The 17,048-nt window shown below is 43.7% G+C and overlaps 1 protein-coding gene across 1 annotated transcript in view; it reads right to left on the reverse strand.

Annotated features, from left to right (window-relative positions):
* LOC122814879 (dickkopf-related protein 3-like) overlaps window positions 1–17,048 on the reverse strand; it is a 106,596-nt gene that overhangs the window by 30,715 nt on the left and 58,833 nt on the right. The window contains exon 3 of the mRNA XM_044087153.1: window positions 11,194–11,353. Within this exon, the coding sequence (XP_043943088.1) occupies window positions 11,194–11,353 (160 nt within the window). The remainder of the gene's footprint in view (window positions 1–11,193; window positions 11,354–17,048) is intronic.

The following is a 17,048-nucleotide window of genomic DNA, read 5'->3' on the forward strand; positions in this document are numbered from 1 at the left end:
AGGGCTGTGCTGTTTCGGCTCCCTTAGAATGGATCCAGGTGCAAAACCTTTTCCACTTGTCAGCATAGGATCTTCTAGTGCTGGGGCATCTGGCCTCATGTATAACATCCAGGATATATGTTTGCTTAGGCTGGCAGCTGCAGGAGAGGTCAGGGAATAAGCCAGGCTGCCAGGGTCAGGGTTTGCAATTGTGGATGCATGAATTCTCCATTCTTCTGGATCAGGAGTGTTGGGATCTTAAGTAGGTGCCATGGTGGCAGGGGTGACAGGCTGCACAGCAGTGGGTAACAGTGCTGGCATGGCCAGTCTGGGGCAATCAAGATTGCCCTTGGGTTTTCCTCCCTTATTTTGAGCAGTACCCTTTAAATGAGTGGTAGAGGGGGAAATGCATAAATTGAGAGGTTTACCCATTGGAAGGATAGTGCATCCACTTTCCAGGCCTTGCTGTGAGGTTCCCTAGTGCAGAATTTGCTGAGCTGATGATTGGAGTGGGAGGCATAGGTCCACCTTCAGGGTGGCCCATTTCTAGGTTACAAGGTTGAAGGTTCTGTGGTCTAGCTGCCACACATGTGGGTCTAGCAGGTTTCTGTTTAAGTTGTCTGCCAGAGAGTTTAGGGAGCCTGGCAGGAGTTATGCTAGCAGGTGTATTTGCATGGCTGAGGCTGTGTGCCAAAGGGTCATGGCGAGCCTGCAGAGAGGATAAGAGTGAGTCCCTTCTGTTTGTTGATATACCACATCACTGTGGTGTCTGTTTTGATCACTAGAGGCCCCGGGGATAGTAGGGGTCTGAAAGCTGTCAGGGCATGCTTAACAGCTAGCATCTCTTTTTGGTTGATGTGCAGATGTATATGATTTGGGCTCCAATGGCCCTGAATGCACCTGCCATCCAGGTGTGCACCCCAGGCATAGTCTGATGAGTGTGTGGTGAGGGTCTGGGCAGCGTGAGGTTGTGAGAAGGGAAGTCCCTTGCTGTGGGTGCATGCTGCTGCTGCTCACCAAAAAAAAATCTTTCCTTAGGTTGAGATAGTTTCCAGGTCTTGAGAGAGTTGACACCAAAGGCTTTTTAGGTACCATTGTAGTTTCCTCATATGAAGTCTGGCATATGGAATGAGTAGAATGCAGAAGGCCAGGAACCCTAGAGCTTGCAGGATTTTCCTTGCGGATAACTGGGTTCTGGTGGCTAGTTGAGAGAAGTAGTCTGTCAGGTAGGCTTGTTTTTCTGGAGTAAGGAATGCCATCTGGGATGCTGTGTCCAGGCTTGCTCCCAGGAATACAATTTTTTGTGAGGAGACTAGCTTTGATTTCTTTTCATTGATAGTATACCCCAGGGAGGTCAGTAGGTCTTTTAGAAAGGTGAGATGCTGTAACAGCTTTTCCTGGCTGTCTGCCTGAATCAGGCATTCGTCTAAGAAGGGGTAAATTTGAATATTTCTTTGTCTGCAAAAAGCAATGGCTGGAGCCAGGCATTTTGTGAAAACTATGGGAGCAGTGGATAAGCCAAAGGGAAGTGCAAGTGCATAGATCCTGCCCTGAAATGTAGATATTTCCTGCAAGATTCCCTGACTAGGATGTGTAGGTAGGCCTCTTTTAGGTCTAGGGTGGCTAACCAAGCATACTTGGAAAGCGTAGGAAGAAGCTGCTGGAGGTTGAGCATTTTGAGTTTTGGTATCATCAGAAAGGTGTTTAGAAAGGATAGATAGAGGATGAGGTGCCAGGTGCCCTCTTTTCTGGGTACCAGGAAGAGTCTGGAATAGAAAAGTACAGTTATGTACACTTACCATAAATGTAGATGTTCGAGTGTATTCACTGTTGCAGTCATCACATTTGGGTTATCTGCCTGCAGGTAGCCCTCAGCCGGCCTGACTACCAGAGTCTTCTGATTTCTGCACTGGATGCTGTCACTTCTTCCAGGACATCAGGTCATCAGGGGTATAAAACATGCAGCCAACGCCATTACATCAGTTTTTCTTGCCCCAGATGTCAGGTGCCCTCACAACATGAAGCAATTATATGGTATGGAACACCCCCAGCAAAAAGCAAATACACATGATATAATATATGCCAGACAAGGAGGAAAGGTAAAAGTCAAGAGAAGTCAGGGGGCTGGAGCGAGGGTAACTAGGATGGCAACAGTGAATACACTCGAACATCTACATTTATGGTAAGTGTACACAACTCTACTATGTTCTTCGTGTTTCACTGTTGCAGTCTTCACAATTCAGTTGATTCCCAAAGCTAAGGAAGGATGGAGGCAGTTAAACAGCATTAGGGCTAGCAATAAGCCCTGTAAAACTGCTGTGGCAAATCCAGTTCTGGATTTAGAAAAGATAGGCAGGTGGTAATGCTTGGTGAAAGTATGTACAGAGCTCCAGATTGCAGCTTCCAAGATGTCGCTGGTAGGGACTCCTCTGAGAAATGCAGTAGAGGTAGATGCAGCCCCGGTGGAATGTTTTCTTATCCCCTGTGGGGTAGGTTTTCCATGGTGTTTGTAGCAGATATGGATGCATTATCCATTTGTTAATGGTTTGCTTTGAAACGGCCTTCCCCTCTTGCCCCTGCAACAAAGCTAACTAGCAGCTGGTCAGATTTTCTGAGAGGCTTAGTCCTGTCCAAATAGAATCTACACTGTCTGTGTACGTCCAGATAATGCAATATCCTTTCTCCTTTATTCTTAGGATTAGGGAAAAAATTAGGCAAATTAATGGACTGGTTTAGAGCCACACTAGATACCACCTTGGGAATAAAGGATGGATTAGTCCTGAGGGAAACCCTGTCTGCATGGAAGTTGATGAAGGGTTCCACTGTCATGAGGGCCTGCAGTTCAGACTCTCCTCTTGCTGAAGTGATGGCTAGAAGTAAAGCTGTTTTACAAGAAAGGAATTCCAACTCTGTGGTAGCAGCAGGTTCAAAAGGGGGAAGAGTGAGTTTTTCCAATACAAAGTTGAGGTCCCAGGCTGGAGTGGGAGCCCTTCTGAGGGCGGGGGGGGGTCTTACATTTTTGGCCCCTCTAAGGAATTGTTTTAGCAGGGGATGAGAGAAGAGGGGTGGGTCAGTATTATAATGTGCTGATATGGCAGAGGCATGAATCTTAATTGAAGAGACAGATAGGTCCTTGTGGAGCATTTCTTTTAAATAATCTAGAATATGAGGTAAACTGGGTCCTGTTGTGCCCATCCGCTGAGCCTGGCTCCAGGAACAGTATCTTTTCCACTTTTCTGAATAGGATTTTCTAGTACTAGGCCTCCTTGTCTCAAGAATGACATCCAGCACCTGCTTACTGAGGGTTGCTGGAGGTGAGGTCAGGGAATTAGCCAGGCTGCAAGGTTCAGGGTTTGAAGCTGAGGGTGCAGAATCTGGCCTGCCTGCTTGGACAGCAGGGAAGGGGTTTGAGGCAGGTGCCAAGGTTGTAGCACTGTCAGACTGCACAAAAGGGGGTACCAGTGCTGGCATGTCCAGTCTGGTGCAATCAGTATTGTCCTTGGCTTGTCCTGTTTGATCTTTAGTAGAACCTTCCAGAGGAGAGGCAGAGGGGGGAAAGGCATAAACTGAGAGGCTTTCCCAGGTAAAGGACAGGGCATCCACTTTCCCAGCTTGACTGTGGGGAGCTCTGGTGCAGAATGTGCTCAACTGGTAGTTCTGAGGGGAGGCAAACAGGTCTACCTCTGGTGTCCCCCATTTGTTCCACAAGAGCTTGAATATTTTGGGTTCCAGTTTCCATTCGTGTGGGTCTATGAGATTTCTGCTTAAGTCATCAGCCACTGAATTTAGTTTGCCTGTCAGGAATTGAGCTTGTAGGTTCACTTGGTAGCTCAAGTCTGTGTTCCACAGAGCCATGGCTAGTCTACAGAGTGGGAAGGAATGGGTTCCCCCCTGCTTGTTTATGTACCACATAACTGTAGTGTTCTGTTTTTACCAATAGTTGTCCTGGAAGAATAAGGTCTCTGAAGGCTGTCAGAGCATTCTGTACAGCTAACATTTCTTTTTGATTGATATGCAGGTGCATCTGTTTTGGGTTCCATTTGCCCTGAATGCACTGCCCTGCGAGCCCACCATGCATAGTATGATGTGTCTGTTAGGGTTTGGGCGGCAGGGGGTAGAGTGAAAGGGAGTCCCTTGTTGTGGTAGCAGGCCTCTGCTCACCAAAGAAACTCTGCCTTAGACAAGGGATAATAGGAATCACTGTTTCCAGTTCCTGAGAATGTTAACACCACAGACATTTTAGATACCATTGAAGTTTCCTCATATGCAGTCTTGCATATGGAATTAACAGAATGCAAGAGGCCATGAACCCCAGGGCTTGCTGGATTTTCCTTGCCGATAGCTGGGATTTTGTGGCCAGTAGTTTGAAGTAGGTTGTCAAACGAACTTGTTTCTCTGTAGTGAAGAATGCCATCTGGGAAGTTGCGTTCAAGCTGGCTCCCAGGAATACAATCTGTTGGCAGGGTAAAGGTGTGATTTCTTCTCACTGATGGTGTACCCCAGTGAAGTTAGAAGTCTCTTTACAAATGCCAGGTGCTGTAATAGCAAGTCCTGACTCTCTGCCTGAATCAGGCAATTGTCCAAGTATGGGTAAATCTGAATATTTCTGTGCCTGCAAAATGCAATGGCAGGAGCTAGGCACTTTGTAAATACCCTGGGCGCAGTAGAAAAGTCAAAGGGCAGTGCAGAGAACTGATAGTGCATGGAGCCTGCCCTGCAGGATTCCCTTATTGGGATGTGCAGGTAAGCTTCTTTTAAGTCTAGAGTTGCCAGCCAGGCATCCTTGGCTAACACAGGAGGAAACTGCTGAAGAGTTAGCATTTTGAATTTTGGAACCACTAGAAAGGTGTTGAGAATAGAAAGGTCCAGGATAGGATGCCAGGGGTTTTCTTTTCTGGGAACCAGGAACCGTCTTGAATAAAAACCTTGTCCCCTTTGTTCTGCTGGAACAGGTTGAATAGCATTGATACTGAGGCGAGACAGCATTTGTTTTTGGGCCTCCGCCCACTGGTTTGAGGGAAGGTCTGGCCATCCACGTGGGATGGGAGTGAGTGGAAGTGAAATGTGTATCCTAGGGAAACTATGTTTAAAACCCATTTGTCTTGGGTAATGAGTTCCCAGTTTTTTGCATGCAGGGCGAGCTTTCCTCCTAAGTGAGCAAGTAGGTGAGCAAGGTTTGGTAGAGTTAAGGATAAGTCATTATGCCATTTTTCCATGGGGGGTGGCTTACTACTCCCTGCTTTGGAACTGGGGGCCCCCACTGCTTTGATCTGTGCATAGCCTGATACTGAAGTCTTGGTGGTCTGCTCCTCCTGGGTTTGGACTGAGAAGGCCTGGGAGGGACTGGAAAGGACCAGTTCTTTGAAGGCCAATGCCTACTAAATCTAGATGGCTGTACTTATAAGAAATCTTTAACAGTTTGCATAGATTTAGCTTTTCCCCCCATCCTTTTGAGGATGACTTCTGCTTTCTTGCCAAAAAGGCGCTCTTAGTGTAAGGGTGCATCCAGTAATTTAGCTTTAACATGATCTAGCAAGTTTTGTTCCTTAAGCCAAACATGCCTTCTAAGTACAGCCCCAGTGACAGCAGCCCTGCAAGATGCTTCTAAAGCATCAAAACCACACTGCAATGTATGTTTACCTACTTGGTCAGCAGAATGCATTAACTCTTGTAAATCTTTGTGCCCAGCACAGTCAGGAACCAACATTTTCTGTTTAATTAATCCCATTATATACTTCTGATACTTTAACATATGAAACTGGCAATTTAAAGCTTTAATTGCCAAAGTGGCAGAAGTATATACATTCTTAACCCATCTGTCTAAAGCTCAAGAATCTCTCTCAGAAGGGGTAGGATTTTTGGCAGTAGTAGTCTTAATGCTTTTTGGTCCTTGGAAAATGGTCTCTAGATCTGAAATAGGATTCTTGAAAAGGAATTTGTGAGAGTCAGGTATGCTGTAGTACCTGTAAGGTATCCTGGGTGCTGGAGGCAAAGTGTCTGGGGTAAGGCTGGATTCCAAGAAAACATCATCTACAATCTCCAGAACAGGAGGGATAGCTAGAGGCCTATGTTGAGGCAGGTTTAAAAATTCCCCAAGTCTCATTTTGGATTGAGAATAGTCCTGGCTTTCCCAGCGGAAATGCTCCCTAAGGGTATGCATGGTTTCACCAAAAGAAAAATCTTCTGGAGGGGAAGCAGAGGGATTGGAATCCTCTGCATTGGAATCTTCATAAGTAGATAAGGGTAAATCCTGGTATTCTGAAGGAACAGAGATATCAGATTCCTGATCAGAAGAATCAGAAATAAAATCAGTTCTAGGTCTCTTACAGGGGGGGGGGGAGGCTGGCTTCCCCTAATTATGGTAATAAGGTCTTCAGCCATTCTAATCATTTGTTTTTGAGGCATATGGGCCTGAGAATGTGCTTTGGTCATCGGTTTTCTAGGCTTAGTGCGAGCTTTAGGACTGAGGAATTTGGCATTTTTAGCTTGAAACAAAGTCGTCAGTTTGATATGAAAATCGGTAGGCCTGAATACACCCTCAGAAGCCGGTGCCTGCACAGAGGCTGCGGACCCATCCAAGGTAGAGACATCCACAGGTTCCACAGTCGAAGAAGCATCTCGCGGCATAGTGTACTCTGAATGGGTCTCAATAGAGGCCTGCGAATCTGTAGTAGCGGGTATTAAGGGCTGTGAAAGCTCCCCACTGAGTACCGGCGGACTGGCGACTAGTTTATCGGAAGCATCGTCAGCAGTTTTGGACCTATGCGGTCTGTCTCTGTCTTTATCCTTACTTTTTTTTCAGAAGATCGGTAGTCGGATGGCTTAACAAAGCTATTTCAGAGTACAGAGATCGAGAACGAACGTATTTATCTACAAAAATAGCCCGACAACGAATAGTTCTCGCGTTGAACAAGGCACAAAAACTTGACAGCGAGGGATGTCGTGGTATGGGCCTAAACAGGTGATGCAGTAAGAATGAAAAGCTCTATGAGGTATTTGCTTTCCACAGGCAAGACAATTGTTCATTTTTTTCTGACATAGGTTAGAACAAGAAAAAAGGATCCCCAATGGGGTACTTATCTTTTTGAAGACTTCAGGTCTGAAATTCGAAAATGAAAATTTCAGAAGTTGGCCGGACCAGCACTTGTGAACTGCTTCTGCTTCGGGCACTGCACGAAAGACTGATGTAATGGTGTCGGCTGCATTTTTTATACCCCTGATGACCTGACGTCATGGAAGAAGCGACAGCATCCGATGCAGAAATCCGAAGACTCTGGTATTCAGGCTGGCTGAGGGACAACTGCAGGCAGATAACCCAAATGTGATGACTGCAACAGTGAAACACGAAGAACATCCTTGGCCTATCTGGTCTGCAGGAACATGCTGTATTGCCCTTATGGAGAGCAGGGAATTAACTTGCTTTTTGGCCTCTGCCCACTGGTTTGGAGGATGATCTGGGAACCCTTTTGGGGTTGGCAGTGTGTGGAAATAAAATTTGTATCCTTGGGACACCATGTTGAGGACCCATCGGTCATTGGTAATAGAGGCCCAGTTGTTTGCATGGAAGGAGAGTTTTTCTCTTAGGGGCACAAGCAGGTGGGCAGAGGTAAGGGGTGGAGGTGTAAATTCATTGTGAGTTCTTACCATAAGGGGGTGGCTTAGCACTCCCTGTTTTTGAAGAGGAGGAACTCCATTGCTTAGATCTCTGCATTCCCTGGGACTGCTGTCTCGGGGATCTGCTTCCCCTGGGTCTTGGCTGAGCTGGCCTGGAGGGGGCCGGAAAGGACCAGTGCTTGGAAAGGCAATGCCTACTGAACCTTGGAGGATGGACTTGTAGAAAGTCTTTACTGTCTGCATAGATTTAGCTATTTCTTCCATCTTTTTTAAGACCTCTTCTGCCTTGGTGCCAAACAAATTGTCTTTGTTCAATGGTGCGTCCAATAATTATGATTTGACATGGTCTGGCAATGTCTGTTCCTTAAGCCAAGCATGCCTTCTATGGACAGAACCAGTGACTGCTGCCCTGCAACATGCTTCTATGGCATCAAAGCCACATTGCAAGGTGTGCTTATTAACTTTGCTTGCAGAATGCATAAGCTCTTGTAATTCATTATTTTCTGCACAAGCAGGAAAGGAAGATTTTTTTTTTTTGTTTGAGGAGTTCCATGGTATGCTGCTGATATTTCAGCATGTGGAACTGACAATTTAGTGCTCTAATACAAAGAGTTGCAGAGGTGTATACTTTTTTACCCCATCTGTCTACAGCTCGGCAATCCCTGTCTGAAGGGGTGGGATTCTTAGCTAAGGTTGCTTTAATTCCTTTAAGTCCTTGAGAGATGACCTCTGGAAAAGCAGTAGGATTTTTGAAAAGGAATTTGTGAAGAGTCAGGGACTCTGCAGTACCTGTCAGATTTCCTGGGAGCAGGAGGAAAGGTGTCAGGAGTCCAACTGGATTCCATAAAAACATCATCCACAACATCGAGGACAGGATGAATGGCTAAAGGTATGTGCTGTGGTAGATCTAAGAATTCCTTGAGTCTCTTTTTTGGCTGAGGATAGTCCTGACATTCCCACTGGAAATGCTCCCTTAAGGTATGTAGGGTTTCACCAAATTAATAATCCTGGGGAGGAGAGGCAGAAGGAATGGATTCTTCTGCATCAGAATCCTCATAAGCAGAGAGGGGTTGCATGTCCTCATATTCAGAATCCTCAGCATCATCAGACTCCTGTTCAGATAAAACTACTGGGGACAAGTCTCTCTTTCTTTTGGAAGGAGTAGCCTGGCTTCCCCATTTTAAGCATTTGAGACTGAGGCATGGAAGCAGGTGCCTGAGCTTGGGTCATCGTTTTTTTAGACGTAATTTGTACCCTGGGCCTTAGAAACTCGGTAGTTTTAGAAAGAACTGAAGATGTGAAAGAAGTCGTTGGTTTGTGTGGAGTATCAGTAATGTGAAGAACTTCCTCAGAATCCAGTGCCTGCTCAGCAGCTCCAGACCCATCCAAGATAGAGACATTCGCAGGATCCTTAGTCACCCGGCATACTGGACACTGAAAGGGTCTCAGTAGCGACCTGCGAGTCCAGAGAAGCAGGCATCAGGGGCTGCAAAAGTGCCTCATTGAGGACCGGAGAACTGACGACTAGCTTAATGGAAGCGTCGTTGGCAGTTTTGGACCTGTGCGGTCTGTCTCTGTCTTTTTCCTTATGTTTTTTCGGAAGATTGGCAGTTGGATGGCTTACCAAAGCCATATCAGAATACGAGGACTGACAGCGAAAATATTTAGCTACAATAAGGGTCCGATGATGTATAGTTCTGGCGTTGAACAAAGTACAAAAGCGACAGCAAGGGACGTCGTGGTCTGGGCCTAAACAGGTGACACAGTAAGAATGGAAGTCTCGGTATGGTATTTGCTTTCCACAAGCAAGACAATTGTTAACTTTTTCTGACATAGGTTAGAGCAAGAAAAAAGGATCCCCAGTGAGATATTAAGTTTTAGAAGACTTCAACTTCAATTCGGAAACGAAAACTCAAGGTAGCAGCTGACTGGCACAAGTTCAAACTGCTTCTGATTTGGGCTCCTCAGCAAGAAAAACTGATGTAATGGCATGGGCTGCCTGATTTTATACCACTGACGACCTGACATCAGTCCTGGAGAGAGAGAGCAATTGATGCAGAAATCCTAAGCCTCTGGTATTCGGGCTGACTGAGGGCTACCCCTGGTAGGATAACCCAAGTGTGATGACTGCAACAGTGAAACACGAAGAACATCTAAGGATGGGTGCCACAATGCCATGGTAATCCTATGGGCTAGGCTTGTAAAGGCTCCAGGGCCATTAGCCTAGTTCACACCTATGAACCTATGCATTAGAACAGCTGTTGGAAAGATAAGCCAGTGAATTCTGCCCTGGAATACAGTCTGTACAAATCACCATGCAAATCAGACAAGCACCCCCACCACCCACTCATCCCTTAAGTCGGGGGAAACCCACCACCCCCCAAACATATACATATCAACTCAGTGGTTGCACAGCAGTGGAGTGAAAGTCAAACTCTATTATGTGTGAAGTGAATTTGGACATTTTATGCTTGGCAAAACAAACTTCATAGATTTCACACATTTCCTGTTACAGTACTGGTATTCAGAAATGAATGCCATGCCAGTAAATACTATCAGTGCTGAAATGGATAGTAGGTGGTATTACAACTGTGGGAAATTGCTTGCTACAATCTACAGCTGTATTTGTAGCAAACTGTTTGCTACAGTTTAAAAATAGAGCATTTTTTTCACTTGAAAGTTTGAGGAGGGCAGATGAGAGATCAATGAGAATGACCTTGCTACTAAAGACAAGAGCGTCAGATCAGGAAATGGCATCAAATGGTGCATGAGCCAGATATGGCTCAGGTCACTGCTACTGCACCAACAAAGTCTCTGGACAGTTAGGTGACAGCTCTAATCCGAGGTCAATTGTTTCTCCTAGGAAGTCACCATGCTGATAATTTTAACATACAACCTTCCAAATGCATGCAAGCCATTAACCAACTATAGTACTAACTGCTTGGCAGGAAAGGAAACCTCTGACTCTTATCTGGGGATTGAACCCAGGACTTCCCACATTCCATGTGGTTTTCACTGCCACTAGAACAACAAGGTGCAGGAAATCCTGACTTCAATCCAGAGACTGGGTTGCTTGTGTATTAAAATCAACTGCTCTTGAGGGAGACAACGTACCCATCTACCCAGAGACTCCTTGTTAGTCCAGTGGCATCAACAACTATACAGTGTTGGTTGGGACCCGGGTTCAAATCCTCTAACAAGAGTAAGTAATTTCCCTGCTTATTTTTTTTTACTGTATTCCTTTGCAATTACACAGGATCCATTAATCATGACCATCTTACTTTAGAGCCCCATGTGGTGTTTCTTTGGTTAAAAATATTGCTAACAGCACAAAGTTTACCCCAAAAAATGGGACATCTAGGACTCAAAATGTCATTTGCAAATTAAATCACAAGTTTTTCCTGAAAAGCCTGTCTATGGTCTAGTCATACCTCAGTGTATGACAAACTATATGATGGCTGTAGTCTCAACTCAATACTACCTGTTAATCTCTTTAATGAAATGAACCATCACAGATATTCCACTCCTGTGTCTTATGCTATAATTGGTGTAAAGGTCTTATTTTAAAAGTCAAGGCAAGGATCTAATTCTAAGACATACCATCTGGCTTGACATTTTAAACCATCTGCACATGGACAGTAATCAAGAGCACTGTCTGGGTCGAATTCCCAAATTAAATCTAGCAGCTCATTTTGACTTAAGGAGTCATGGCAGCGTTTTCCTTCAGTAGCCAAAGGTGTGCATACTGGATACAGCAAACCTGTGAAGCAAGAACAAATAAAGTTTAATCACCTGTCAGTTTAATCTTGTCCATCAAGCCAAACTAAAAAACAGTGGCAGCAGGTAACTGTTTTGGCATTTTGAATATGCCTGGAAAGTACAGTGTCTAGCAAATGCAAATTAAACAATCCTGAGAGGTAATTCCATATGCTTTTAACTTATTTGACTGCCACAGTTATACACAGATAACCCCCAATACACTTTTATTTTTGAGTAACTGCTCTATCGTGATAAAAAACAGACACCTTAAAAGTTTGTCTTACTGGTAATTTTTTTTTTCATTTGGTTCACACTTTCCACTATCAAATCAGTATTCAATGCAATACCAAATGTCAGCTATTTTACTGTAATAACCCTTTCATGCATAAATGCATCAATTACACCACATACATCCATGTCCATTATGATAAAATGCAGTATTTTTTCAGATTAAAGTCTGGAATAAGCTTCTGAACTTGGCCAGAAAATTCACTGATTGACTAAACTTTCAAGTATGGGACACAAAGATCTACCTCTGGCTACTTTAGTGGGTTTGGGATTAAAATCTTGTTTAACAAGCTTCACACAGATGAGGTTTTTCAGGATTCAAGATGCTCATCACCAGCTCTAGGTTTTTAAAACACAATTATAAGGATTGGTCTCAAGCTTTCTGACTTCATTTATAATTTCACTAAGAAATGAATTCCAGTTTTTATACACTATTTCTACCAGTTCTAATGTCCACATCACAAGCAGAGTAATTACAATTCATATTACATTCTTTTACTGCTTTCTCCTTCAAGATGTTGCAATGTCTTTACAAAATGATAACTTCTTAATCCTTGTCATCAGAAGCACATTACATCCTGATGATATAAGAGCTTGATACAACAAATGGCCCAAAAACAACCATTCCAGATTCTATGGCATGAGTGCAGCACAACAGTATACAGCTCGGCAGTTTACAGTTTTCAAGAAGCAGTATGCAGTACAGACTAGTGCAAGCTGGATACTAACTGAAATAATTCATAGTGGAGTCATTAAATATTATAAACCATAAGCATTACCAAAGAATACACAAGATACTACAGTGAAAGAGCTTGACTTTTTGTTTACTCTCTGTACAAGAAAGGAGGACACCTTTCAAATATATTAAAAGAAAGCAAAAGCTCATAATATAGAAATGTGCACTGAAAATATCCACAAATGTTGGTTTTTCAAAGCATAGTGGGAATTATGTAAGTTACTCCAGAAAATCGAACAGTGTTCAGCACAATGGCTTAGAAATGCACAATGACCCGCAAGTGTTTATAATGCAGTTAAGCAAAATGTCACACTCAGGGTGTGTGTATATATATATATATATATATATATATATATATATATATATATATATCTATATATATATATATATATATATATATATATATATATATATATATATATATATATATACACACACACACACACACACACACACACATATATATATATATATATATACACACACACACACACACACATATATATATATATATATATATATATATATATATATGGATTCGTATCACTTCACTGAAAGGCCATTTCACTGATAACCATTTCACTGAGACCAAATCACCTAAAGTTCATTTCACTGAAAGTTCATTTCACCTAAAACTCATTTCACTGACAAGAAGTACTCGAGGGCAAGTAAACAGTACATGTCCTTTTCTCCACTCTAGTGCGATCCTGGTGTTAGTATATATAGTTTGGGGAGGGTATAGCCCCCAACTTAATTTGGTTTTCTGTTGTCTGGTTTTGTTTTGCATTATATGGTAAAACTCAACTAGGTGGGGCTATGCTCCAACACCCCACAATGTGGGAGGCTGTGTCCCCCACCCCCCTAACTAAATATACTAACACCAGAACCGCACTACAGTGGGGAAAAGGACATACACCTTTGACTCGCCTTAGAGTATTACTTGTCAGTGAAATGAAGTTTAGGTGATTTGGTCTCAATGAAATGGGTGTCAGTGAATCGGTCTTTCAGTGACGAGATAATTTGGTTAATGTTCTGTACGTTCCTAGCAGTAGTGGCAGCGTGTAGAGTACTGTAAGGCAAGTTAAAGGTATATGCCCTTTTCCCCACTGTAGTGCAGCCCTGGAGTTAGTATAGGGGTGTGTGAGGGGCACAGCCCACCTAAATTGGGGTGTGTAGGAGGCGTAGCCCACCCACCTTGTTTTGTGGTACATTGTCCAGTCTCTGTTAAGAGGGTAAAGTAAATAGTTTTTAAATTCTGAAAAGAATTAGTTATTGATGTTCTAAGTGTGCATGTCTATGGTTTAAGATTTAGTATGTTGAAATTCAGCATTGTAAGCTGTCGGTGAAATGTCAGTCAAATGAGTTATTTTATATATGTATATTTTATATATATATATATATACATATATATATATACATACATATATATATATATATATATATATATATATATATATATATATATATATATATATAATACCAAGGGTATTAGTTCTGGTTTAGGCACTTGGGCTTCAGGCCAGTTATTTTACATTAAGAAGGTTCGTGGTCTGCACTCTTGTGGAAGAAGAGGCTGGACTCTGCCCTTCTGAGCTGGGAATTTCTGGTTAAAGGTTTATAGTGCCTGAATATTTGAACTGTATCTTACTGAAATTGGTACACCTTGTTTGCTCTAGCATAGACTAGATCCAGGCCTGCTGAATCTAGCTTTGTTTATATGCTTGTTGTTTGTTTGCTTGTTATTTCCCTGGAAGCTAATTCCGCCTAATACGCAGCTTCTCAGCGCTTCTGTGGATCACTAGTGATATCTGCATTGCTTACTGTACTAGTTCCTTGTTTCACTTGAAAGAAAGTTACTGTTTGTCGTTTTTGCATTTAGTTACTTGTAACACATTGCACTTGAGTTACCTGGCACTTGCTCACTAAAGCAATTATATAAGTCAGCACTAAAAATTAAAAGCACTACACCCACACTCCCCACTGGCCCTTGTTTTCAATTATTAAGGAATTCCCAATATTATTCTAGCATGTCCAAAGGACAGTTGTCAATCTCCGCTCCGGTTCAGCTGGTGAATCTGGGAATCTTGAGGCAATGTTATAACTGCCTCATGTACACAGATAACCCTCTCCTCCTCCCACATAACACAAATACTTGCGAGAGATGCAGCTATTTAGCCAAACTGGAGGCTGAGCTCTCTCAACTCAGGACTGGCAAGACCAGACAGGAGGAGAAGGCAACTACACACACCACAAAACCAGCCTCACATAATGCTACCACACCACTGAATCAAACACAAACACACAAAGACATACTCAGAGGCTCTGAGTAAAAATTTACCTAAACAGCAGAGGCCTCCAAAGCAGACATCCAAACAACTGCTACCTCAAGACACCCCACAAGCAACGCATAAACCACAAAAGCAGTGTGCAAAGCAGTCACAGCCCTTAAGGCCAAATACAACACCAAACATACTTGTCATAGGTGACTCCATAGTCAGACACACTGACGTCCCACTCACCAGGCTGAACAAGGAGAGGGTCACAGTAAGCTGCCTATCTGGCGCTAGAATCCGCCACATAACACAAGCACTCTGGTCACTCCACGGCAAGTACAAATATGACACAGTCATTGTCCATGCTGGTGTGAACGACCTGAGACGTACCTCCCTGGACTACATGAAAAGAGACATAGAGGAGCTCTCTGATTATGTAGCCCAGGCAGGTATGACCCTGACCCTGAGCAGTATCCTTCCTTCACCAAGAATGATGCCACAATATAGAGACAAGATGATCAGCTTTAACAATTGGCTTAATGTCTGGTGTCATTCAAAGGGGATTCAGTGTCTGTCTGCCTGGGATGACATGCTTGACAAGCCACGCTGCTTCGCAAGGGAAGGCTTGCACCTGTCACCCCTGGGATTCCGGATATTGGCTAAGGCTCTTGCCACCCCCATAGTGCCTTTTTTAGGCAAGGCACAAATTCTAAACCTACCACCCTAGAAAACAAAAATGGGAAGAAACTGAGGGTAATTCTGCTCAATGCCAGAAGTCTAAATCTCAAAATGCACGCACTCGAGGCCCTTCTCAGTATGGAGGACATCGATGTCTGTGCTGTAACTGAAACCTGGTTCAAGGCTCCTGAAAGCACCCCGGCACTATTAGGTTTTACCTCATATCATGCGTTCCGGCCCCAAAACCCGGACCACACCACAAAAGGAGGGGGTGTATCCATATTCATAAAGGATACCCACACCTCCAGGTTGGTGGCAACGCATAAGCTCGGAAACCATCCAGGTGCAACTAACCATAGGCAAAACTGCTCTACAAATTGTAGCATGCTACAGGCCACCCTCTCAAACTCAGGAACCCCACACAGCCTTCCTGAAGACACTGGAGGGTATAAATGTATCTCCAAACACCATCATATTGGGTGACTTCAACTACCTGAATATAGACTGGGAACATTACTCAAGCCCTAACTTTCTAGCCCAACGGTTTCTGGAGTTCATAAATTCAAATGCCATGGAACAGCTAGTCACTGTTCCCACGAGAGGAGAAAATATACTAGATCTCATTATCACAAACATGGGGACAAAATGCTCCACACTGGAAGTATATCCCTCATTGGTGAGATCTGATCATCAACTAATCTCACTGGAAATCCACATCCCGCCCCCACCCCCAACAAAAAAAACCACAGTGAAGAACTTCTCTAAAGCAAACTTCACACTACTCAAGACTGGTGTGGTATCCTTCAAGGCCCCTGAGCCAGTGGAAACCACAACCCAAGCTGTGGAAGCCCTTACAAATGCCTTCTATGAACACCTCCAGGACTGCATGGATCAGGCAATCCCAAATAAAACCAAGACTCTTTCCACAAAGGGCAAACATCCAGTCTGGTGGACCCCAGCCATTAACAAACTTTACAATAAGAGGAGAAAGCTATTACATGATAGAACAAAATCCATAAAATGGAAGTCACCCCTGATCATTATTAGTAAAAATACGAGCACTCATAAAATCAACTAAGGCCAATTTTGAGAGAAAAACTGCCATGGATTCAAAGGACAATCATAAGGCCTTTTTCAGCTATGTTAGGAACCTGGGTGGAAACTCCCAGATATGCTCAGAATTAGTCCAAAATGATACAAAAATCACTGAACCCACAGACATTGCCAACATACTGGCAGACAGGTTCAGTGCAAACTTCACCCCCCTCTCCCCCCCTAAAGGATAGATAACTATCCCAGCAGAGTGTAGCCTCCCAGACATCTCAAATGCGCAGGTGAAAGCTGCTCTCTCTAAAGCTAAAAACACAGCATCAATGGGACCAGATGGTGTCCCCGGCTGTGTGCTACACTAGCTAAATGAGGAATTAAACCCGCACATAAGGCAGCTGTTTAATCTCAGCCTTACCACAGGATACGTGCCCAAGGAGTGGCGTACGGCAACTGTGGTCCCACTCCACAAAGGCGGTAATTACCGCCCCCATAAGCTTAACAAGTCTGGTCTGCAAAGCTATGGAGAGGATAATAATGGAGCTCATAAACAAAGATATAGGGGACTTGCAGACATTGGACCTGACCCAGTTTGGCTTCGTCAAGGGCAGATCATGCCTTTTGAACTTGGTCGACTTCCTCGAAACAGTCACCAAGGCCATTGATGAGGGAAA

This window comes from Protopterus annectens, chromosome 11.part0 (genome assembly GCF_019279795.1).
Source record: "Protopterus annectens isolate FY-2018-M chromosome 11.part0, PAN1.0, whole genome shotgun sequence".
Lineage (NCBI taxonomy): Eukaryota > Metazoa > Chordata > Ceratodontiformes > Protopteridae > Protopterus > Protopterus annectens.